The 27,887-nt window shown below is 34.2% G+C and overlaps 1 protein-coding gene across 4 annotated transcripts in view; it reads right to left on the bottom strand.

Annotated features, from left to right (window-relative positions):
- Positions 1–16,081: 16,081 nt before the first annotated feature.
- LOC130239594 (regulator of microtubule dynamics protein 2) overlaps positions 16,082–27,887 on the bottom strand; it is a 120,048-nt gene continuing 108,242 nt past the window's right edge. For all 4 annotated transcript variants that reach the window (XM_056470859.1, XM_056470857.1, XM_056470856.1 and 1 more), the window contains 5 exons: positions 25,528–25,605; positions 21,467–21,565; positions 19,024–19,077; positions 16,748–16,828; positions 16,082–16,658 (listed from right to left, as the gene is read on the bottom strand). In XM_056470859.1, coding sequence (XP_056326834.1) covers positions 16,611–16,658; positions 16,748–16,828; positions 19,024–19,077; positions 21,467–21,565; positions 25,528–25,605 — 360 coding nt within the window. In that variant the 3' untranslated portion in view covers positions 16,082–16,610. The remainder of the gene's footprint in view (positions 16,659–16,747; positions 16,829–19,023; positions 19,078–21,466; positions 21,566–25,527; positions 25,606–27,887) is intronic.

Raw genomic sequence — 27,887 nt, 5'->3', positions numbered from 1 at the left:
AGACTGTATATGTATATATATATATATATATATATATATATATATATATATATATACACACACACAACAAAAAACAACCAATAAATTGTACAATTACTAAACCTCTAACTGTATTATTTGAATCACACGCACATACATGATAGATAGATTCAGTGCTCAGCATATATGAGTGCACCCCATTTTTATATATTACAATAATATTTTAGTCACCAAACTTATTCAGAAATTGAAAGATAATACAATTAAATTCAAGCTAAATATTGCAAAAAAAAAAAATAATAAAATATTTTTTTTTTGCTTCTCTTGATTTTTCCTCTTTTTAAAATTTGTATTTAATATTTGGACAGCACATTTTAGCTCTTAAGTGGCTATTTAAAATACTTTGAATGTTTTATATTTAGTTACAGACATACAGTTTCATCCTGCAACTGTTTTGCAGCATATGAAATGTCCTAAACCTTCTTTTTAACTGTCCAAAATGGGCAAAAATGTTGTTTTTACTCTCTGATAGTCAAAGCAAGTTAAAAAAAAAAACTTCTGCAATATATATGCATTAAAATAAAATCAGGAAAAATGTTTTATGTAAATTCGGACCACAAGTCCACATATATGGACATCATTTTTCTCTAAAAGTACATAATATCAAAAGATTATACTTAGATTTTTATTCTAATTGGGTTCCAATAAGCCCAAATAGCAAAGAGAAATAAAAAATGCATGTAAAAAAACACCTTGGGTCTTAAGAGGATGACATATAAATTTGGGTGTACTAGTTTTTGAACATTATTGTAAGTTATTTTGTTAGATAAGCTCCAGATTTGGCTTCAGTACTGACTAATCTAATGTATATGCACAAATATAATATTGTATAGCTTCCTATTAAAAATATGCATTTAAGAGATAGATTTGTGAGGGCTGTACTTATATATGCAAGTGCAAAATGTCAATAAACATTTATATTTTTATTGATTAATCTAGGTGTACTATTTTTTGGACTGTGATTTTAAGTTATTTGATTAAATTAGCCCTAGTTTTTGAAGGTCTGAGTGGGGTACTCACATATACAGTCTATACATTACATATACAGTCATATATTCTGGACATGCATAAACATATACACTCACCTGCCACTTTATTAGGTACACATTACTAGTACCGGGCTGGGCCCGCTTTTGCCTTCAGAACTGCCTTAATCCTTCAAGGCATAGATTCAGCAAGGTACTGGAAATATTCATCAGAGATTTTGATCCATATTGACATGATAGCATCACACAGTTGCTGCAGATTTATCAGCTGCACATCCGTGATGCGTATCTCCTGTTCATCATATCCCAAAGGTGCTCTATTGGATTGAGTTCTGGTGACTGTAAAGGCCATTTCAATACAGTGAACTCATTGTCATGTTCAAGAAACCAGTCTGAGATGATTCGTGCTTTATGACATGGCACATTATCCTGCTGGAAGTAGCCATCAGAAGATATACTGTGGTCATAAAGGGATGGACATGGTCTGCAACAATACTCAGGTAGGCTGTGGCATTGACACAATGCTCAATTGGTACTATTGGGCCCAAAGTGCGCCCGTAAAATATAATTGATACAAGGCAGGATGGATCCAGGCTTTCATGTTGTTGAAGCCAAATTCTGACCTAACCATCTGAATGTCACAGCAGAAATGGACACTCAACAGACCAGGCAACATTTTTCCAATCTTCTAGTGTCCAATTTTGGTGAGCCTGTGTGAATTGTAGCCTCAATTTTCTGTTCTTAACTGACAGGAGCGGCACACGGTGTGGTCTTCTGCTGCTGCTTCCTCAAGAAACTGCAGCGGATCATCATGACCATGTCTACATGACTAAATGCATTGAGTTGCTGCCATGTGATTGGCTGACTAGAAATTTGCGTTAACAAGCAATTGAACATGTTACCTAATAAAGTGGCAGATGAGAGTAGCTCAAATGTGTAAATGAAAAAAAAAAGTAGAATCTACTAAAACATTTGCAGATTTACACAGTCACTGACATTTGGCAAAATAGTGATAAGTAACAACACCATTACACTATTTGCAAGCAGACACTCACCTGGGCATTTAAAACAGAAGCAAAGTGTGTAGGATATTCCCTTCCCTGCAAAGTGCTTTATCTTGCTTTCTCAGCACATCCTGTTCTGACCAAGCCTGAGGTTTGTAGCCATTCGAGCTCAGAGTGCGCGACAAGTGCAGATAAAGCCAGCTGATTATTGATACTAACAGCGGCCGGCTCCCCATCCAGACCCTGCAGAAGAAAAGAAAACATGCTTCACTACTGGAAAACCAACAGAACCCTTATTGGTTTTATTTCAGCTAGAATAAAAGCAGTTTTTAATTTTTTATGAACCATTTTAAGGTCAAAATTATTAGCCCATTTGAGCTCATTTTTTTCGACTGTCTACAGGACAAACCAGCGTTATACAATAACTTGCCTTATTACCCTAACCTGCCTAGTTAACCTAATTAACCTGGTTAAGCCTTTAAATGTCACTTTAAGCTGTATAGAAGTGTCTTAAAAAATATCTAGTCAAATATTATTTACTGTCATCATGGCAAAGATAAAATAAATCAGTTATTAGAAATGAGTTATTAAAACTATTATGTTTAGAAATGAGTTGAAAAAAATCTTCTCTCCGTTAAACAGAAATTGGGGGAAAAATAAACAGGGGGGCTAATAATTCTGACCTCAACTGTACGTGTTTATATCGTCAAACATTTAGAGTATTATTAGTAACAAACATTTTAAGTTATCAAACCAATATGAGTTCGGTTAATAGAATGAATTGTCCAAACAACTACTGTAGCTACTCAAATATTTTGGTGTTGCTTATAGCATAGAGTTAACACACAAAAAATGAATCAATTCATTCATAAATCATTTGGTATGTTCAGTTCAAAAAGGAGCGGGATGAAGCACAAGCTAATTATTTCCCCCAGCTCATTACCACATTTTTCCACACCACTTCAACTTAGTTTTTATGTAAAAAGAAGAACTATTTCAGATTTTTTTTTTAACATCTTTTACATATTATATATTCAATTCACCATTTGTATATTTCCTTATTATAACACAGCCCCAGAACATACAAGGTACAAAAAACAACCTCTAACTAAAATTTAACAATACCGTCTTCATTTTGTTTTTCCAATCGCTTCTATCCATAAACATATTCCATTAACAATTATTTGTATACAACTTCCTAGATTGATTACTATCCAGATACTGTTTTAAATCTGTTCCAGGCTTGTCTACAATTTCACCCCACATACACAAACTTTTTACAGTTGTCCTCATTTTTAACATCCTGAAATTTCGTCCTTTTCTTAAATGATATCCCCCTTGTCTTTCTTCAAATTTTGAATACATTTGGAATGTAATTTATTCCTAGCCTTAAACATGACTTGTGCCTTTTTAAATTTAACCAAATGATTAAACTTTTATTCACATCAGATATTTATGCACATTTTAAAATACACACTACCTGACCAAAAGCTTGTGGTGGATCCCATTTTAGTTGATCATTTGGAAAGGTGGCAGAAGGTTGATTTTTCTGATGAATCATCTGTTGAACTGCATCCCAATCATCACAAATACTGCAGAAGACCTATTGAAACCGCATGGACCCAAGATTCTCACAGAAATCAGTCAAGTTTGGTGAAGGAAAAATCATGGTGTGGGGTTACATTCAGTATGGGGGTTCTGCAGAGTCGATGGCAACATCAACAGCCTTAGGGATCAAGACATTTGTGCTGCCCATTACATAACAAACCACAGGAGAGGGTAAATTCTTCAGCAGGATAGCGCTCCTTCTCATACCAGCCTCCACATCAAAGTTCCTGAAAGCAAAGAAAGTCAAGGTGGTCCAGGATTGGCCAGCACAGTCACCAGGCATGAACATTATTGAGCATGCCTGGGGTAAGATGGAGGAGGAGGCATTGAAGATGAATTCAAAGAATCTTGATGAACTCTGGGAGTCCTGCATAAACGCTTTCTTTGTCATTCCAGATGACTTTATTAATAAGTTATTTGAGTCATTACAGAGATGTATGGATGCAGTCCTCTAAGCTTATGGGAATCATATACAATATTAATTCTTTTCCCACTGCACCATGACTTTATATTCTATACTGTACATTATTTCTAATAACAAAACTGTCTAAGCAAAGTCAGAGCTTACTGTCTTAAATAAATCATTACAAATCAAGGCATGATCATATTTTATTTTGATAAAATAAGCGTAATCTAGAAGCCTTTGCCTTTCATTTAAGCCACAAGTAACTTCAACTTTAAAAATAAAGACTTAATCTTCCCCAAACACCCTACATTTCTTATAGTTCTAATTACCTTCTTCAAAAATGTATATAAGGATCATACATTAGATTGATATGTAACATCTACATGTAACATGTACATTAACATCCATGTGGATCCAAGAACATCATTCCTGTTTGAAAATGTATCCCACATCTAAACCCTAACCTCTAAACTTAACTGCGAATCATTCCCAAAATCAGTGGCGATTAATAGTTGGATGACAATGATGTAGTAGAAGCACATAACTGCAAGCTTAAACTTAACATAAACTGTAAACCTATTCCTTAAAACTGATTGGCTGAATGGAATGTTGCTCCAGGATCAACATAGATCACAGTAAACATCCTCCACTACTAGCTTAAAACAATCTATTTAAGTTTAGTATTCAAATTATGTTTTCATGAGCCACTTTATTAGGTATACCTTGTTAGTAGTGGTTGATCCCATTTTGCCTTCAGAACCTTTTTTTTATCTGAGATTATGGTCTGTGAGATAGCATCATGCAGTTGCGGCAGATTTGTCAACTGCACACGTACACATGTACGATGCCAATCTCCCATTCCAGTGCTCTGCTGGATTGAGATCTGCTGACTGTGGAGCCATTGGAGAAGTGAACTGTCACATTCAAGAAACCAGTTTGAGATGATCTGACCTTAGTGACATGGCCTGTTATCCTTCTGGAGATGAGCATCATTAAAAAGAATACAGCTCATAAATGGCTGGACACGATCAGCAACGAACCTTTTCACATTTCCGGGTTTCTCAGTAGTGGAAGTCGTCACAGTTGGGTGAATATAAAGCACAGTGAATGGGAGAGCATAATAAATCATTTTGTTACAATCCTATTTGCTGATATAATAAAAGAAAAACTCAACAATGGTGTTATCAAGATTGATAACAGCAGACAGAAGAGAGAACATCCTCAAATTTTCTGTCCTGTGCATAGACACAAGCACTCGCACAGGCGGTAATTAGTTTTTTGTAATTTGAAGGAAAGATGATATATTACATACATGAAATGTTCAAATTGTTCATATATAAATGTTCAAATACTTAAATCAAAGTATTGAACATTTTTCAAGGATTTAAGATGATGGTAATTAAACGTGTCATAGCAGTCTTGTGAAAAGGGTTCATACTCAGGTAGACTTTGGTGTTTAAATGATGCCCATTTGTTGCTACGTGGAACAAAGAAAAATATCTGCATATATAAAATAAACCATTATTGAACCACCAGCAAAACTGTTAATACAAGGCAGAATGGGTACAAGCTTTCATTTTTTAAAAATCAAGTCTGATCAGAACAGGCAACCTCTTTTCCAATGATCTACTGTTTAATTTTGAGGTTTCTGTCAGAAGTGTCATTGTTTTGTGCTCTTTAAGAGAATTCTCTTCTGCAGACCTAGGTTGCAACAAGCAGCTCCTTGAACTTTTGTTGCTCTTCTGAACCAGTCTGAGACCTGTTGCACATAGCTGGTTTGGGTTTTTAGTTAGTTACGTTTGGATTTAGTTTGAGCAAACTCTTGAGTTTTTGGGTTCAAGAAGGTGGGTTGGTTTTGATTGTGCTTCGTAAAAAAATGAATGATATACAGTTGAAGTCAGAATTATTAGCCCCCCTTTTAATTTTTTTTTCTTTTTTTAATATTTCCCGAATGATGTTTAACAGTGCAAGGAAATTTTCACAGTATGTCTGATAATATTTTTTCTTCTGGAGAAAGCCTTATTTGTTTAAAAACTATTTTAAGGTCAAAATTATTAGTCGCTTTAAGCTTTTTTTTTTTTTTTTTTTTGATAGTCTACAGAACAAATCATCTTTATACAATAACTTACCTAATTACCCTAACCTGCCTAGTTAACCTAATTAACCTGTTTAAGCCTTTAAATGTCACTTTAGGCTGTATAGAAGTGTCTTAAAATATCTAGTCAAATATTATTTACTGTCATCATGGCAAATATAAAATAAATCGGTTATTAGAAATGAGTTATTAAAACTATTATGTTTAGAAATGTGTTGAAAAAAATCTGCACTCCAATTGGGGAAAAAAATAAACAGGGGGGCTGATAATTCAGACTTTAACTGTATACAGATGTCCAAAATGAAACAAAAAGTGCTTCAGGGGTAATGGATGTGTTGGTGCTCTTTGGGTAAGGCATACAAAGATAAACAGCTAAATTATAAATCAGGGTCTAATGAAGTCAAGTGGTTGCTGAAATGCATAGGTGCAGTTTTAATGGACTAGCCATGTTAATAAAAGCTTTTCAAATAATTTTATATATATAAATATATATATAAATACTTCACTCGCATTAGTATGAATGGAAATTCAATGCTCAGTATGGACGCGATAGCGAAAGAAGTCCTGCCTTCCGGTTGAAATAGCCAATCATCATGCTTTAAAGTCATGAGGTTTGTGTGTTTAAAATGTAATTAAAGTTTAAACAACAACAGTAATGGTAATGGTCACTTCAGAATTTGTTGTGGATTTGACATTTCGTTTAATTGCGAGTTTAGCGAGGATTCAGGATTGCCCCATTCATTCAGAAGGGGCTTTGGTCTTGGATGAACTGCCTGGGGGCATTGCAAATATGGCCACAGAGTGAAAAGATTTGCCTTGATATGGACTTTGGTTTAATTACCATGATAACTTACGCCACATGGCTATTCTGCTCCAGTGCAAGATTTATTCTGAGTTAGAGATAGCAAAGCCAAACTGGACCAATGAGCTGTCAGTAAAGTGGCAAACATATTTCTGATGTAACAAAGCCACTCCTAGTTCCTGTGCAACTTTTTTGATATGAATAAAAGTCCCAGGGAAATCAAAATATAAAATTTTTAGGTGTTATTATCAATATTATCAATATCATATTTTCTTATATTTAGGCAAATCCTCAATTTGAACAGTTTTGATGTGAATAAAGGACAGATTTCAACATGGGTTTTTCAGATTTGAAGGGGGCGGATGTATCAAATAATAGAGAGCATTTTGGCAAAAGCGATTAACCTAAAGATTTGATTGATTATATCTTCAAAATGCTAATTTTGTCACTGCTTTGAAGCCCACTAGATTAAAGATTACCTCTATAAAATATTGATACTAACTTTTATTTTGATTTCAAAGGGACTTTATAAGCTGCCTACTTCTTGAACTTTCGCTGCATCAACTGTTTATTTCTGCTTTGCAAATGCATTTAAATTCATTCTATTTCTGAGACAGAAGTTGATATAAACTTCTGTTTTACATAAAACCTCTATTGTACATAAAAGTCAGTATTCACTTACTTTGTGCATGCTTTCTGTTTTACAACTCTTGAAGAGACCTCCATGAATCCAGGTCATGGCCTTCAGGTATTATTGCTGTGCTGTATGCGAGAGAAGAACAGACTTACTGTAAATCAGGTAATGAGAAACTGTGATATGGTTTTCAGTTCCTGAGGATTAACCGTTGTCCTGTTATATGATACTTCCATACAGATAAGTGTTAAAATGGACAATACAAACAAAGCAAAGGATACTGTATGAAGAGTTTACCTTTCTTATCTTCAAGGACGCACTTGTTTGCCAGTAAAGACGTTTATAACATTACAGAAATGTTCTCCTTTACCTAAACAGTTGGAAAATTCTGTCATTTACTTACCTTTATTTCTTTTAAACCTTTATGACTTTCTAATACAAAACAATATAGTCTGAAGAAAGCTGTAACCATTGACTTCAGTAGTTATTTGTTTTTCCATGGAGTTCAGTGGTTTCCAGCTTTCTTCAATATATCTTCTCTTACGTTCAACAAAAGAAACAAACTCATAAAGGTTTGAAACCACTCGAAGGTGCGTAAATAATTAGTAAAAGTTAATTTTTGAGTGAACCATGCTTTTAACATGAAAATTTCTTGAGCACCTAATTTTGAGAACCTTGTAGGAATAAATTACATTTTAAAATAGGAAAATCACTGCTCTTTTTGTTGTATTGTTGATTGAATAAATCCATACCAATTTAAACAAATCTTTAGTTTTCGGCTGCTGATTAATAGAATCATCTCCAGCAGATTTTAAAGCTCAATTCTTTTATTTCATTATGATCCTTTAAACCTCAATTCATTAAATAGTACAAGATCACTGTGCTTTATTTTTGTTCTGCATGTTATTATCAGCATTTGTGTAATTGTTATAGTATTGTGTCATTACTGCCTCGTATATCTAGTAATGTTGCCTCTTGGAACTGGTTCTCAATTTACCTGGTTAAAAAAGGTTATTATTACAACAAGGATTCTAAAAAAATTGGGACAGTATGGGAAAACGTAAATAAAAAAGTAGTGATTTGCAAATTTACTTTGACTTGTATTTCATTGCAGACAATATAAACACAACATATTTCCTGTTTTGTTTGGTCAGTTTCATTTAATTTGTAAATATTCATACTTTCCTGTCATTCAGACCTGCAACACATTCTAAATAAAGTTGGGACAGGAGCAATTTAAAACTAGGAATCAGGTAAATTGATTAAATGATGTGATTTGAAACAGCTGATGTCAACAGGTGATTGTAATTATGATTTGGTACAAAAGCAGCATCCAAGAAAGGTCTAATCCTTTAGGAGCAATGATGGGCAGAGGATCACCAGTTTGCTAACAAATACATGAGGAAAATTACCGAATTGTTTAAAAACAATGTTCCTCAAAGAAAGATAGGAAGACTTTTAGATATTTCACCTTTAACAGTGAATAGCACAATTAAAAGATTTAAGGAATCTGGAGGAATTTCAGGGCATAAAGGACAAGGGTGCAAGCTTAAACTAAACAACCATGATCTCCAATCCCTCAGACGGCACTGCATCTTGAATCCTTATTCATCCATAAGCAAATCACCACATGGGCTCAAATCATTGTCAAGTACCACAAATGTTATTACATCCACAATAGCCAGTTAAAACTGTACTATGCCAAAAGGAGGCTCAGAGGCATCTGGGATAGACCATCAAACAGTGGAAATGTGTACTGTGGACACAATGTATTTCAGGTCTGTTTTGAAAGAAATAGATGCTCCGGACCAAAGAAGAAAAGGATCCAAACTGTTTCCACTGTTTCTAACAAAAGCCAGGGTGTGCCACTGTGATAGAACCATCAAAAGAATATGGCGATTTTGGAGCAAAATATACTGCCTTCTTTTCCAGGGACACCCATGCATATTTTTACAAGACAATGCAAAACCACATTCTGCAAACATTACAAAGTCCTGGCTGAGAAGGAAGATATAGAAGATAATTGACTGGCCTGCCTGCAGTCCTGACCTGTATCCGAAAGAGAATGTGACCTTTTTAAAAGACAAAATGCGACAACAAAGACCCCATAAGACTTGTTTGCATAAAGAATGGAACAAAATTACACCTGAAACATTTCATCACTTGGTGTCTTCAGTCCCTAAACGTCTTTTGAGTGCTCTGAAAAGGAATGGCAACGTCACAAAGTGGTAAATGTTGTACTATTCCAACTTTTTGTTAAAATGTGTTACAAGAATCAAAATTGAAATGTTTATTTTGGAAAAAAAAAAATATATATATATATTTATATCATGAAGAACTCAATGTTTGTTGTATTGTCTGCAATGAAATACAAGTCAATTCATTCATTCATCACTACTTTCATTTTTTATTTGCGTTTTCCATACGGTCCCAACTTTTTTTTGGATTTGGGGTTGTATTATTATTATTATGCACAATGTGAAATGTAAAAACCAATAAAATGGCTAATAGTCAAACACATATGTATATACTGTAAATGGAGACTGCTTGAGTTACCTCGTTATACGATGTCAGTCCACAAAGACGTGTCAGTACAGCAGAGATTTTCACTGCTTAAGACATTCATTAGCTGAGCTTCTGATGTAAAGGAAAGGCAGATGTCCAGACATGAAAGGTTATTTCTGTTTACATCTGACTGGGGTTGAGTCAGTGACAGTGCCCTGTAATATCACACTACCCTCAACACCTGAAAATCAGCCCTTTTCTTCATGTTTTCCTGGCATTCCCAATGATGGCTGCTTTATGGACAAGAGTGTACAGGTAAAATACTGACTGAAAACACATTGCATTTAACATTATTGCACAGATAAACTTTCAACATTTCAAACACATTGGCAAATACAAACCCATTATCAAAGGTTTTGAGCTGAAAAAATAAAATAAAAAAATGTTTTGGACAGAAATGGTTAAGTTCCTGATTATTATGATCATTAATTTAACTCACTTTTAACCCAATGCTTCCCAAGGTAAAAGCTTGAGATAGGTAACTTGCTTCAGATTTGCAAATTCTCACCTTGTTTGGTGCCTTTCTCACTTCTAGAGTAGTAAAACATAATTAAATAAATGAATAAACAAACAAATAAATAGATAAATGACAGTATCAGATGCAAAATGCGATTAGAGTTTGAACTTTCATTGGCAAAAACTCTTACAGTCCATACACAAACTAACATCTTCGGTTAACTAAATGTCTGTTGAGTATCACTAAAGAACAAATTAAGTGTAATGTTAGGCTACTAACTTTAAGTTTTTAAGTTAACATATTAGAACTAAAACGTTTAACGATATGTTCACTAGAAAGATTAATCCTTGTTCAACTTCACGCTTCTTGATGTCTAAAGATTATGAGCAATACTTAAAATAGAGTTGTAGATATCTTATAATCCCCTTACTGTCATCTAGAATAATCTGCTGTTTGTTTTGCCGTCTTCAGTAGTGTAGTTATTCTTACTTGGTTATTATCTACTGTGAAAGACTAACTGGGTTCAATATTGACACCTTGTGGACAAACACAATAGAGCAAAAATTATTGCGATGCTCGTTGAAGTTGCACGCGCAATGAAGAAACCAGGCTGCTCAAAATCACCCCAAACCTTCATTCTTTAGTACTTTAGTCCACTTAAAAAAAAAAAGTGAATGGAAAAATGAAAGCTTTTGTTGCCGGTGCATGTTGGACTCGGGCAGGGCTTCCCGGTCACCAGTTCTGTTCATAATTTTTATGATGTTGTTCTGTTGGCTTCATCGAATATGGACCTTCAGCATGCACTGAGTGTGACGCAGCTGGGATGAGAATCAGCACCTCCAAGTCCGAGGCCATGGTGCTCCACCGAAAAAAGATGGTTTGCCATCTCCAGGTAGGAGGAAAGTCCTTACTCCAGGTGGAGGAGTTCAAGTATCTTGGGGTTTTGTTCATAAGTGAGGGAAGGGTGAAATGTGAGATTGACAGGCGGATCGGTGCAGCGGCAGCAGTAATGCAGTCGATGGATCGTTCTGTTGTGGAAAAGAAGGAGCTGAACCGAAAGGCAAAGCTCTCGATTTACCGGTCAATTTACGTTCCTACTCTCACCTATGGTCATGAGCTTTGGTTCATCACTGAAAGGACAAGATCTCGGATACAATCGGCCAAAATGACTTTCCTTCGCAGGGTGGCAGGGCGCACCCTTATAGATAGGGTGAGGAGCTCTATCATGCGAGAGGAGCTCGGAGTAGAGCCGGTGCTCCTCCACATCAAGAGAAATCAGCTTAGGTGGCTCGGGCATCTGTTTTGGATGCCTCCTGGACGCCTACCTAAAGAGGTATTCCAGGCAGCTTGGAATAGCTCTCTACTCCGAGCTCGGGGTAGAGCCGCTGCTCCTCAACATTGACAGAAGTCAGCTGAGGTGGCTCAGGCATTTGTTTCGGATGCCTCCTGGACGCCTACCTAGGGAGCCAGGCATATCCCACTGGGAGGAGACCTCGGGGAAGACCAAGGACTCGCTAGAGAGACTATGTATCTTGGCTGGCCTGGGAATGCCTCAGGATGCCCCCAGAGGAGCTGGAGGAAGTATCTGGGGAGAGGAAGGTCTGGGGTTCTCTCTTAAAAGTGGTTGAAAATGAATGAATGAAGAATGAAAAAATGAAAGACAGAGAGTGAATTAAGATACTGAAGGCAAAAGTGCTGCCGCTTTTGCATTTGTTTGCTGTTCAATAATCATTCGGTTCTTGTCCCACCTTGGAGCTCCAATAGAAATTCTCCAGTAGAAATTAAAATGTTTATCTTAACTTGTGTATTGATGACGATTTGTCACTTTTTGTCACTTGTCACTATGGTAAAATGGCAAAACTATGACTAATTTTCAAAAGCGATTTTCAGATGTTTCAAAACAATAACCAACAACAAAATATAAACAAACAAAAACACATTCAACTTCAATTCTGTATACTTTTGATATGTATACTTCATCTGGCTATCGAAGCAAAGATGTTTAAATATACGTATTTTAACATCAAATTTAAACGACAAAAATGTAATTAAAATATATAAAACATAAAACCCTGAAAAAAAAAGCTTTTCCCTGCTGAAAAAAATTGCTTAAACCAGCCTGGTTTTTGAGGGGTTTTCAGCCATTTCCAGCCTGGTCTAAGCTGGTCAGGATGGGAGATTACCAGCTAAAACCAGCTTGACCAGCCAAAACCAGCTATGGCCAGCTTAAACCAGGCTGGTTTTAGCTGGTCATTTTACAGCCTGACCAGCAAAGACGAGCCTGGGGATGGCCAAAACCCCTCTAAAACAAGGCTGGTTTGAGCTGTTTTTTTCAGTAGGGTTAGCATTAGCATTTATCTCACGTTAGCATCTTATGCATTTAGCTGCTGAGATGTGTAAAGTTCACCATAAATTTTTTTTTTAAAAAATCAACTAAACGTTTACACAAAACATTAATGTGAATTGACATACAAAAATAAAACACAGTTGATGTGTTGTTCACATATCAAAATTCCTTCAGTACAAGAAACAAAGTAGCAATAACATTAAACAAATGACTTCACTGTACAGCTTTAGAATTCTTCTTATTTTATATTATAATGAGCAGCATTGATAAGGTTATGAATTTCATAAACATCCTTACAATGTTAGCGTTCTATGCAGATACCAAATAATCTACAATGTACCATTTACAGAGAGTGCAATTACTGTATGTAAACATACAACGTTATTACATTCATTATGTTGGATGATGATATACAAATAAAAAATAAGAACATCTGGCCCCCAAAAACTCTCTGACAGAGCTTTAGCAGTCATCTTTGGTCAAAATTAAAATAATGTAGATTCATTACAATGTACACAAGTAATCAAACTGAACCACATACAGTAACACAGATTACACCAAGAGAAACTTTTGATTGAAGCCCATGCAACCAAAAGGTTTAAAATACAAGAGGTTTTACACATCAGATTTGCCGATATCAATAACTACAGCTTTATTACCAAATTCTTCCAAAGATGTTTTGTTAGGGTGTGATCTACAGATGCACAAGTAGAACTTTATAGTTGTGCTGTTTTTGGACTAAAGTCTATGAAACAATCTAATAATTTCATATAGCTTCACTAACATTTAACTAGCCACAGTCACGGAATTCAGGCCATTTTAAAGCCTGTTGGAAGAAATCTGTGCATCCAAAATAAAACCATAAAGTACTGTAATTTTACTCTTTTTATCTTAGCCTTTGTACAAAATATAAAACACGACAACATTCTTTATAATAGTTTTTTTGTTTTTTGAAGATATTACTATTCATTTAAAATCAATTCAGAGCAGCCGTTGATAGCCCGATCTCACAACAAAACATAACTATTTCATGTACTGTCAGAAAAGTGGCGAATTTGTACAAATTTCATGGGTAGGGATATTAAATGATTTTATAAAATGGTTTTACTGGACCATTACTTCATCCAAAATGGTAAAAAGCCTTCGAGTAACGATTGATGACCAACTAAACTTCTCTGACCACATTTCTAGAACTGCTCGATCTTGCAGATTCGCACTCTATAACATCAGAAAGGTCAGACACTTCATATCTGAACATGCAGCTCAACTTATTGTTCAAGCTCTTGTTTTTTCCAAACTGGATTATTGCAACTCTCTACTAGCCGGGCTTCCAGCTAATTCTAATTCAGAACGCAGCAGCACAAGTGGTCTTTGATGAACCCAAAAGAGCACATGTCACTCCGCTACTCACCCGTTTGCACTGGCTGCCAGTTGCGTCTCGCATCAAATTCAAAGCTCTGATGTTTGCTTACAAAGTGACCTCTGGCTTTGCTCCTTCTTATCTGCTCCCACTTCTGCAGATTTATGTGCCCTCCAGAAACTTGCGTTCTGTGAATGAACGTCGCCTCGTGGTTCCATCCCTAAGAGGGAAGAAATCACTTTCCCAAACTCTCACAATCAATCTGCCCAGTTGGTGGAATGAACTCCCTAACTACATCAGAACAGCAGAGTCACTTGCTGTCTTCAAGAAACGACTAAAAACTTAACTATTTAGTCTCCACTTTCCTTCCTAATCTTAACTGCCTCTCTGGCTATACCACTAACTGTACCCTCTCTCTCTCTCTCAAAAAAAAAAAAAAATTACTAATGCTTAGCTTCTTAGACTTTACACACCTGAAACATGTCTATAGCACTTATTCACTGCTGCTCTTATAGTTGTGTAAATTGCTTCCTTTTCATTTGTAAGTTGCTTTGGATAAAAGCGTCTGCTAAATGACTAAATGTAAATGTAAAAGGAGGCATATCCTCCAAAGCCCACCTCTATACCCAACTCTCATTAAGGGATAAGCAAAACATACTAAAATGTATGAATGAGATTGTACAAAATAGGAATTAGCCACTAAATTAAAGTTATGAATTGCTGTGAGACTGTGTTGGATACTGAAATGTTGTCAATATGTGACAGCAATTTTGTGTACTGCAAGTATTTCCAGTGAGAAAATAAGAAAAATAAAGGTTTGCTTGCTCCTGCTTTGTAATTAAAAATGTGAAACGTTTTATTTCACAATTCAGACTTTACCTTCTTTCAGAATTCTCAGTTTACATTTCACAGTTCTGACTCTCTATGTACACATTCTTAAAATTATACAAGCTTTAAATGAAATTAGTGTAATAGTATGAGAAAAAAAGCAAAAATACGAGATGTAAATTGCTTATTATTGCAAGGAAAAGGTATTTTAGTATCACAAAATTATTTTATCATTACTACTTTTAGGATTACAAGAAAAAGTCTGAAATTATATAAATAAGAATAACAAAAAATATATACACTGCAGCTCAAAAGTTTGGGGTCAGTTATTTTTTCATGTTTTTTTTTAAAAAGTAAATTAATTTGTCCATCAAGGCGGCTTTTATTAAATGTACATGAAAAATAAATACTTATTTATTATTTATTTATTACTTACAGTATGTATTTTCAAATGAAATTATTAGTCCTGTCCTGTCATTGTTGCTTTTATTACTATTATCATTCATTCATTTTCTTTTCGGCTTAGTCCCTGTATTCATCACGCCACAGCGGAATGATCCGCCAACTTATCCAGCATGTTTTACACTGCGGATGCCATTCCAGCTGCAACCCAGCACTGGGAAACACCAAAACACTTTCATTCACACACATACACTACGGACAATTTAGCCTTACCAATTCACCTATACCACATGTCTCTGGACTTTTGGGGGAAACCAACGCAAACACAAGAAAAATATGCAAACTCCACACAGAAATGACAGGCTCGAGCAACCTTTGAACCAGCGACCTTTTTGCTGTGAGGCAATTGTGCTACCCACTGCGCCACCGTGACACCCCTACTACTACCATAAACAATAATAATAATAATAATAATAATAATAATTAATATTAGAGTAAGAATATGAAAGAATCATGAAGCTGAAAATTCATCATTAAAACTGCTGTAATAAATTATTAAGTTAAATTATAAGCTACTTTTGAACAGTTATTTTGTAGTGCAATAACATTTTACAATTTTACAGTTTGCACTGTATTTTTGATGAAATAAATGCCGCCTTGGTGAGCAGGAGAAGCTCATTTTAAAACATTTAAAAATCCTACTGATCCCCAATCTTTTGTATAGTGTATATAAATTCTGTGAGTCAAAATTGTGAGATTTAAACTTGGTATTTAACATTTTGAATAGTGAAATGCAAACTCAAAATTCTGTAAAATTGCAAGGAGAAAAAAAAATCTAAATTGTAATATAAAAAGTTTAATAATTCTTAATTACCATGTTTTTATTCGAAATGCTTCCATAACATTGTGTCTCAAGTTAAACAAACTAAACACTGCTCCCTTTTAATGAAGACGTAATAAACCATGTGACCTGACCACCATTAACAGTTGATATGTTGGTTTGTTGATAAACCAGTCACAGTCTAATCGAATCCAAAACACCAAGACAGACAAATTGTGCTCCATTTTGTTGTCGATTTAAAGTGATGCTACAAGAGAGTCTAGCTCCTTCTGTGCCTCCTCGTCCTTTAGAGAAAGAGCAAAAACAATTGTGTTACTATTAAGAAGACTCAAATTTCAAAGAAATGGGATTAATGTGAATAAGAAAAAAAGACCTCTTTAGTCACGACGCTTATGGTAGTGGCAGCGTCACACATCTGTTGAGCAACACTCCTCTGGCCCAAGTCTTTATAACACTGACAAGAAAGAAAAATGGTGAAATGACAGAAAAGAAGTTCTCAGTGTCACTCCAAGGCTTTAGTGGCTTTGTTTCAATATCTAGTAAGCCCTCTATGAAGACAGCATACATGTTGACTAATGTATGGAAGCAAAATTACGTCGCCTTCTAAGATATCTTGAGCTCCTAAATATTAAAAAATAAAAACTGCTGAGACATTTCTTACAATAAAAAATGTTGAAAACATTTGTGCTGCTTAATATTTTTGCATACATAGCAGAGCAAAATTAAATAAAATGCAGCATTATTTAAAAGGTTTATGTGTAACATCGTAATGACTTTGTACACTTCCTGACAAAAGTCTTGTTGCCTATCCAAATTTTAGGAACAACAAATAAAAACTTGACTTCTAGTCGATCATTTGGTATCAGAAGTGGCTTATATGAAAGGCAAAGGCCTCTAGATTACACTTATTTTACCAAAATAAAATATGATCATGCCTTGATTGTTAATTATTTAATTAGGACAGTAAGATCTGACTTTGCTTAGACAGAAGTCTTTCCACTTAACAGAAATAATGTACAGTACAGAATATAAAGTCATGGTGCAGTGGAAAAATGATTAATATTGTGTATGACTCCCATGAGCTTGGAGGACTGCATCTATACATCTCTGCAATTATTCAAATAACTTATTAATAAAGTCATCTGGAATGGCAAAGAAAGCGTTCTTGCAGGACTCCCAGAGTTCATCAAGATTCTTTGGATTCATCTTCAATGCCTAATCCATCTTTCCCAAGACATGCTTAATAATGTTCATGCCTGGTGACTGGGCTGGCCAATCCTGGAGCACCTTGACCTTTTTTGCTTTCAGGAACTTTGATGTGGAGGCTGAAGTATGAGAAGGAGCGGAGCTGAAGAATTTACTCTCCTGTGGTTTGTAATGTAATGAGCAGCACAAATGTCTTGATACCTCAGGCTGTTGATGTTGTCATCCATTCTGCAGATCTCTCGCACGCCCCATACTGAATGTAACCCCAAACCATGATTTTTCCTTCACCAAACTTGACTGTTTTCTATGAGAATCTTGGGTCCATGAAGTTATTATTTGTTGCCCTTACAACTGGGATCGATGACAAGACTTTTATCAGGTAGCACGCACACACATAAACAAACTGGCAGTGCAAATCTATGAATAATTCATTCAACACCAAATACTGAAATTAAGTCAATAAAATAGTACTGAGCATATATACATTAGAGTTAATAGTAAATCATGGTAAAATGTTAGATGGTGCTATAGCTAGGAACCATATGTAACTGTAACAGAGCAAACAAAATATGTAAATGCATTTTTTTAAGAGTCAATATTATCATAATAGGACAAAATGAAAAATGAGTCATCATTTGCTATATGGCCAGGGACAAGGTTAATTATTTATTAAATAATACACAAATAAGTTGCATGCTTTGAAACATTTAGATCTTTTTTATTTTACTGCAGGTCACTTTCCCTACCATTTTTAATACGAAAAATACTTTATTAGTATGAATTATTAATAGCATAACAGCGACAGATCACACCATTATATCTTTCTTTTGTTTTTCATTCCTTTAAAACCTGTTTTAACACATTTTAATCTGTTTTTAATTTTTATTCTTTGGTGTTTTTATTTTACTATACTTGTTTCTTTTATTCCTCTTTGTAAATCACTTTGAATTACCATTGAAATGTTCTACATAATTAAACTTGCTTTGCCTAATAATGCTTTATTCAATATATGCTTCATATATGTATTTAATAATGTTTTTTTTCTAGTAATGCATTATTAATTGTATAATACAATTACAAAATAATAATATATATTTTTTATTTCTCCATTGTATTAGAAAGACCATAAAGCACAAAAATAAAAGCAATGATGACCCGCTCTTTACCCCAAAATAAAAATGTACTCAGCATTTACTTAAAAGATGATATTTTGAAGAATGTCAGAAACTGCTAGTCATTGACCTTCATAGCAGGAATTAAAAGAAAATACCATAGACGTCAACGGTTTCCAGCATTCTTCGAAATATCTTCTTTTGTTTTCAACAGACAAAAAGAAACTCAAACGTGTTTGGAACAAATGGAGAGTGAGAAAATATGACAGAATATTTATGTTTGGCTGAACAACTGCTTCAAGTCAAGATGTTAAACCAAAAGAGCCATTACCTTAGCTAAAAACACGTAGTTGAATTTGGAGTACTTGGGACTGATCTCTTCTGCCTGTAGAATCAAACACAGGAGAGAGCAAGTAAACATCTGTCATTCACAGTCAGAACGAACTTAGCTGACCCATAGACTCTTGAGCTGTTTGTGTAACCGGATTCTTTGCATTTCAGGTATAATTGGAGAAATGAGCTCATGAAAACACATCTCTCTTGACAGAAGGACTGTGCTCCTGCCAGGAAAACATTGAGTATGAGTCCTCCAACACTTTGCGTGTTAAATGAGATATTAAACAATTACCACGGCAGGTTGTAAACCTCCACACTATAATCAGAGCAATAAATAACGCTTTTGACATTTACGAGACTTAAGCAATCACTCAATATATAAACACTGCAGTAGCCCATACTGTACCAGGGTTCAACAGGGTTCGAACACCATTTGAAAATGCAGATTTGCATGATTTCTACATCGCTTTCAACTTCCATTGATTGCTGGACAAGTAAATACTAAACGCTATCAGAAATAAAGGTACAAAAGTTGTCACCTTGGCAGTATCCTTGTAATAGATACTTCTAAGTTGCCTTTCTAAGTAGCCTTTGTGGTAGCTACTACTATAGAGTCTTTTTAGGTGTACAGTAAAAAATGCAGGGTTCCACACAATTCCTTCATGTTGTCCCAAGACAAATTGATTAAGTTAACTTAAGTCGGGGCGGACTGGGACAAAAATTCAGCCCTGGCACTGTAGCCACACCAGCCCACATTACCACACAGACACAGCCCCACGAATGCACATACATATATATACATATACACATACATATATACATATATACACACACACATACATACATACATACATACATAGATACATACATACATACATACATACATACATACATACATATATATATATATATACACATACATACATATACAAATATATATATATATATATATATATATATATATATATGTATGTGTGTATGTATATGTGTATATATATGTGTGTGTATATGTATGTGTGTATATGTATGTGTGTATATGTATGTGTGTATATATATATATATATAAATATATATATATATACATATATATATATATATATACATATATATATATATATACATATATATACATATATATATATATACACACACATATATACACACATATATACACACATATACATATATATATATATATACACACATACATATATATACACACATACATATACATATATATATTTATATTTATTTATTTATTTATTTATGGAAGAAAATTGATGGCTGTAGCAATGGTTGATTTTACTGTTCTAGCAACAGTTAAAGTAAATTTCCACTTCAATGAAGGGGGTTTCCACATACTTCTGGTTACATAGCACATAAAGCTGGATGAAGGGAGTTCATTGTGTGTGTGTTTAAAGATGAATCATGCTATTTGTATAGTATTTGCTTCATAATAATTAACTTTTTTCATGTTCAAAATTAGAGCAATAATTAATGACTTAATTGTGTTTCTCTTGTTTAATCAGTCACACTTAAACTTTCCAGAATGTTGTGTTGTCTTGGCAGAGTGAAACAAGTCTCAGCACAGACCTCTTAAACAAGAAGTGATGGGTGAGATACAAAGGAGAACATCAGAGGAGAAGGCCACTTTTGTATAAACACTGAATGTAGGAACACAGGTCAGGCTCTTTCATTAATCAACCAGGAATTGCGGTTTAAATAGGGACCCCTTAAGACAAATCCTTCTGCAGCAAATGCTATGCAAAACTGCACAACGTATGCTGGAAAGTTGGATTGACGAAATTCATTGGCGAGCTTGTTGAAGCAGCACAGGCAAAAGATATAGGCCTGTCACAATAATCAATATTTGTATGCACTTATCGCACAATAAATGGACATGACCTCAATCATTTTTGGTGATGCAATATATATCGCCCATACACTAAAACCAATTCTAGCCACATTTTAGTTGATTGTGCAACATCTCTATCTCTATTGGAGGTGTCAGTCAGTATGGTTAAAAAAACACTATAGTATTTACTATAAATTACTATAGCATACTTTCATGTGGATGTCTAGATATGCCTTTTCACATTCCGATTCCAATGCCTCATTATTAAATTGGCATAAAATGGCTTTAAAATGACAATAACATCTTTCATCGCATTATATTTTGGTGTGATATATCATACAACAAAAAATAGATATAGTGACTGGCCTAAAAATATACAATATATATGTCTAACTAAAAATGGATAACATATGTGTGTCAATTGAAGAAATGAACAAGATTTAAACCAAATAGAGGTATTTAAATAGCTTATTATCTTAGTATTTCTTTGATAAATGTAAAATAAGTGTCTGTATACACTAAATAATAATGATTTGAAACATATCAACTGTTTTGATTTTTTAGATTGGCCCATTGATCCCACCTTGAGGAAGTTCTGCAGGGCATCCTGAACGGTGGCACTGGGTGGCTCTCCAAACAGAGTAGCAGCGATTTTCCTCTCAATCCAGGTACACTGTGACACCTGCACACAATAGACGTTTAGGGACAATCTGGAGGGCAAAGCTGGATATATATATATATAAATAATACCTTTTCAATATAAAACAATATATTTTTTAAAGATATTTGTTTAACCCTTGTGTACTGTTTAAATTGACTACCATTTTGTTATGTTAGTGGCTGTTTTTGCCCCACTGACTTCCATAATAATGACTTTTTTTATTGCAAAGCCATGACAGCATATAATCATGCATTCATGATTGTTGGTGGTTTTACCAGTTGGGAAGAGGTAAAACGTGTCATTTTTACTGTTGATCATCAGTTGGCACCATTATCCCTTTAAATAGGCTTGAGCAAAAAAAATAATAATTCTGGCTTTTATATGGAGTTCTATGGAGTGAAATGGCAGATTATAGTGTGCGAATAAATACACTTACTGTGTTTACTATGTTCTGAGAGCTGAGCTGCTTGTTTAGATTTTTACTGACATATCAAGATAAGTGCGAAAACGTCTCTCTCACAAACACACACATACACACACTATACTCCATATAGAAGGCTGAAACTAATCTTTTTTTGCACTGCAACTGATGATCAACAATAAAAATGACAAATTGTAGCTCTTACCAACAGGGAAAACAAGCAACAATCAAGAATGCATGATTATATGCTGTCATGGCTTTACAATTTAAAAAATGTCTATGATGTAACTCGTTAGGGCAAAAACAGCCACAAACATGACAAAATGGTAGTCAATTTTCAGAGTGTATTGTTGGATTTTTTAAATTTTTAAAGCATTTGCCCAAAATATGTGTCAAAATAAGATTTGTCACTAAAAATTATTCTATTTACTGAAACAGAGAAAGTTGTAGCCAAATTAGGACTCAAAATCCCCCAAGAGAGAATGAAAACACCCCCAACCCAAAAGTTAACTCAAGATTCAATCTTTGAAGTCAATTCTCACAAAAAGCTAACTGAATGAGACTGAATAACAATTCAGGTTTTAGGTGCCATTGATAGAATTATCTGTCATTTGTGACGCAACATTTCCTTCCCATTGATGGATTATTCCGGTATTCCATGTTTTCACTGCTATTCAGAAAGGGGCGCTATTACACATCCAAATACAGAAGTAGTGGATGCAAAAACACATGAAGAGTAAAACAGCACTATTTAAAGACACTTATTGCTATCATAATATTCAAAAGCATATCTGTCAGCATATATCTGTTTATTGACAACAGGTTCAAATTTGATTAAAACGCACATATAACTATTAATGAGGCATATCAGAGACTGTTTTAATGTAGAGAGAGCTTTTATAATTTGTTTGTTGAAAGTATTTTGTCCTTTTCCTTTATATACTGGCTTTCCTCACCAACTGTGAAAAACAAGAATCGTCTTTAAGACATTGTTAATTTGTGCTCAAAAATGTTGGGAATTCCCCTGCAAAGTATTGCATCCTATTACGAACAGCAGGTGTTAAGGATGGCACATAAAATAATAGGAGATAGCACACACCCCTTAAACACATATTTTGAGTGGATGCCCCTTGCGTGACGTCTAAGGACAATAATCATTAAAAATTTACTGAAGCAATTCGGTTATGTAATAAATGTAGTTAATCGATGGAGTTTTTTTCTTTATAAATTAATATTATTTAATTATTTATTACTATAATAATTTTTTTTGTGTGTCTGTGTACTTGACATTAAGTATTGGTATTTATTGTGTTAAATGTGTCATTCTTGTTATATGTGAAGCACCACAAAATGAATTGCCCCAAGGGGATTAATAAAGCTTTAAACTAAACAAAGCTAGAAAAAAATATTTAAACAGTTTAAAGGCTCTTTGTGTGTGTGTGTGTGTGTGTGTGTGTGTGTGTGTCTGTGTGTGTGTGTGTGTGTGTGTGTTCAGATATTCATTCAACATCATTTTCTGGGGGCCTTGGTAATTTTCTGAAAAAGTTGAGTTAAGGATGCTAATATTTTTATGAAATTATTGATTTTTTCCACATAAAAAGTATAACATTTAGATTAACTTTCTAAAAGCACAAATTAGTAATTTAATTAAATGGTTTTGTTTATTAACTTTAAGCAAGCATATATTAAAATCAAAAGTGTCACCAAAGACTCTTTCCCAAAATTATCATCATACAGAAAAATATGAAGAATATGTCAAAAACCAATAGATCCAGATCCCTTTATTGCAGTTCTAGGCATTAAGGATTTAGAGAAAGCTAAAAACTGTACAGAACAAAATATAGTTCCATTTGGCACAAAGGTTAATATTATTAAACTGGAAACAGAAAGCTACTCCTACATATATACATCTAATGAGGGACCTACTGAAACATTTGGAACTGGAGAAAATCAGATTCTCCCTAAAGCAGAAAGACGACAAATACCATCAAATATGGAAACCTTTCACTGATTATTTTAAAGACTTAAAATCTACAGGAAATTGTTAAACTGAAGAGGATTCGACAAATTTAGATGAAATCTGAAGGTCAGTATTTTGTTTTTCATTTATATATTCTTTTTTTGTTGCAGCTGCGTAAAACATGTAATGGATAAGTTGGCGGTTCATTCCGCTGTGGCGACCCCGGATTAATAAAGGGACTAAGCCGAAAAGAAAATGAATGAATGAATATTCTTTTTTTTGTATTTATTTACTTATTTTGTACAATTTTATTTCTCTATTACTATTTTACTTTTGCATAAATTGTTTGTATATTGTATCTTTTATTGTTAATTGTTGTGTAAATGTTTGTTGGACCAAATGTGTAAGTCATTGGGCCCTATCAAACACCCGGTGCAATAAGATGCAAGACGCATATGGTGCAATTTGTTGCTATTTTCAGAACAGCGCAACCCTTTTTTACCAGATCTATTTGCACCACTTTGTTGACTCATGGGTGTGCTGTTCTGAAGGGGAGGTGTGATAAGGCACATTGTTAGCGCGTTGCTATTTTGAGGAACTGAAACAGACTGCTGCATTGACCAACACTAAGAGTGTAGAGCAGGTTAGTTATGTGCCTTTGCAGGTCCAAACACTTATACACTTACAAATATCTTTACATAAGAAAAAAATTAAAGCATTAAAGTGTTACAAAAAATTATTATTTTCTACATAAATATAAAAACCTCTGCCTCCATGCCTCATCTTGGGGGGCTTTTTGAAAGTTTATTCATGACCATTTGCATTTGTATAATTTTATTATAATTATTATTATTAATTATATGTATATTTATATTTGTTTAAATAGTTTAGATTTGTCCACCTGACAGGTTTTGGAGACGTCTGCATCACTATATGGGGCATAAAAATAGGACGTGTGTTTTGATAGCTTATAACTCAGTTTTTTTTTAATCACACTTCATTATTATTGTTCATTTATTCATTTACTGGAAATTAGAACTGAATTTAGAAAAAGTTTTGAAACAAATATTTGCGCTTAAACAAAGTTAAATAAGTAGGCTAATGGATGTCTTAAGTGGAGTGTGTAGGCTACAACAGCGTTTCCTCATCCACGAAAGTAAGTAAAGAGTAAAAGTAAAGAGAAAGTAAAGAGGCCAAATGGAGGAGGCTCATTCTTTATCCTCGCTACAGATGGTTTGTTTAACTGTTTTCTCAGCATACACTTACAAGGTCCGCCATGTAAATAGCAAAGTTATAAAATAGCACTGTTAAAAAACTTTTAAATAAAGTTTAAAAATCTTTTTTTAACATTCTAATCATCATAAAATCCTAAAAAATATATAATTTAAAACATATTGAGCAACACAACAGTTGTCATAATTGATAACAGATGTTTTGGGCTCTGAATTAGCATACAGTTCACCTTTTCAATAAATAAAACAATGAATTCTCATTATTTCAGTTTTGGGGTGGGGCATTTCCAGGTTTTCTGTGACAGTAGAAACCTTCATTTAGGCTTTAATAGGCTTAAATTTAACACTAATTACTAATTCTGTTACTTACAGCATAACACCAGCGGCCCAGCAGGTAATACGACAGAGGATCTTCAGGTTTCAGCTCAATGGCTTTATCTAGATGATCCTGGAGACAGACAGAGCGACAGGTTTGTTTCTCTGCGGTACCACTTGTCTTTTCTGCTGATCTTTACCGCTGAGAAACCACAAATATTTCAGTCTTGCACGAACATATGACAACCCACCACACGCATCTATCATTCAGCTCCACTCTCTCCCGCTGCCAGCTCACCTGCCAGAGCTCTGCAGGTGTGTGGTGTTTGGAAATCCAGCTGACAGCTAAGATAAAATGCGACGTGTATCAGAGAATGTTATGAAATAGGTGTGTGTGTGTGTGGTTTTCTCATTTCATTTCCCCTGCTTTCTGATAAGATTAGAAACACAGACTCTGACAGAAGCCAATATTGTGCTCAAATTGACACATGCAACCATTGAGTCAATAAAGACAATTTGTGATCGATCTTGATTTTTCATGACCGATTTGAATTATGCTACATAAATGATACCGGTAAAAAAACTAAACAGTAAACAGGCTGAATAAAACTGCTGATTCACTGTATACCTGTAGGTGGCGCTTGCACAATATAACGACTTTCTCTAGATCAGTAAACTAAGCAGCTGTGCTTGTAATTAATCAGTCCCTCCAGGATTTTGCGGTTGCTGAATTTATCTCAAAATCAAGCAAACTCTGCAAAATTTATGAAACCTCGATTTTTTTTCTCTGAAATGTCATTTTGAAACGCAAATTTGGGGTCTTGACACTTTCTATGACGTTATCACGACACAGATAACCCAAAGAAAAGCCTAATGTCTGGGTCTAGGAGTAAAAAAAAATAAAAAATAGATGTTAAAGGCTTTTGTTTGTGGTATATTTTTATTGGTTGAGGGGTTGAGCTAAACCAATAAAAAGGAAGCATCTTGAAGGGGGCGGGGCATGTCATACTAGAGAGCATTTGATTAGTCAATATTGGATGAGAAGCTGTAGTATGGGTTAATAAAACCATTGTTCCTTTTAGGCGGAAGTGACAAACTACAAGCTTTATACCTGTTTTGGAGCACACTAGCTTATAGATATCTTAAAAACAAACAATACTGATACTAACACATAAAAACTTTGTTTTAATTTCATGGGACCTTTAAGTAACAATTAATTGAGTAAGAATTAATGTCAATATATCATATGTATGAAATATGGTGCAATTACATTGAAACATTGTGTTTTGATACATTTTAACATTTCCCAAGTGTTTTTTTTTTTAAACAAAGCTAAAAGTCCCCATGAAGTTTAAATAATGAAACATTTTATTTGTATTCTGTATGCTTTGAAATTAATAAGACTTTTAAATTGTTGAGTCAAGTAATTAAATTACTTATTAAATAATGAAGTTACTTTTTAGTAATTTCAAGTCATTACATGTATATACATATTTATATACAACTTTAATCATGTAATTAGCAATTCCTTTTTTATGACTGCAGTCAGCCCTCTAACAAGTTCATGGAAACAAGCCTAATTTGCATTTAATTTATTATTATTATTTTCAATCAGACAAACGTGCAGAATTAGTGCACGTTATGGTTACATAATATATTAACTTACAGTTGAACTCAGAATTATTAGCCCCCTTTTGATTTTTTTTTTCTTTTTCAAATATTTCCCAAATGATGTTTAACAGAGCAAGGAAATTTTCACAGTATGTCTGATAATATTTTTTCTTCTGGTGAAAGTCTTATTCGTTTTATTTCGGCTAGAATAAAAGCAGTTTTTAGATTTTTAATAAACATTTTATGGTCAAAATTACTAGCCCCATTAAGCTATATTTCTTTTTCGATAGTCTACAGAACAAACCATCGTTATACAATAACTTGCCTAATTACCAAAACCAGCCTAGTTAACCTAATTAACCTAGTTAAGCCTTTAAATGTCACGTTAAGCTATATGGCAGTGTCTTGAAAAATATCTAGTAAAATATTATGTACTGTCATCATGGCAAAGATCAAATAAATCAGTTATTAGAGATGAGTTATTAAAACTATTATGTTTTGAAATGAGTTGAAAAAATCTTCTCTCCGTTAAACAGAAATCGGGGAAAAAAATAAACGGGGGGGCTAATAATTCAATAATCCTGACTTCAACTGTATCTTTGTGCTCAGGCAAAACAATTTACATTACCTGAGAACATGCCAGAGTGTGTGTTTGTTCATGTGATATAAACTTTGGGAGCATCTGGAAGTAGGTAAAAGTGGAAGTATCTGGAAGTAATTGACATGAGCTCATCTCTAAACAGTCCATCAACACGCATGTCTGCATTCAAGCCATACTGAACATAAACATGATCACTCTTGGAT

This window comes from Danio aesculapii, chromosome 13 (assembly GCF_903798145.1).
Source record: "Danio aesculapii chromosome 13, fDanAes4.1, whole genome shotgun sequence".
NCBI classification, from domain to species: Eukaryota; Metazoa; Chordata; class Actinopteri; order Cypriniformes; family Danionidae; genus Danio; species Danio aesculapii.
The sequence above is the reverse complement of the archived record's forward strand: the minus strand, read 5'-3'. Positions and strand labels throughout refer to the sequence as shown.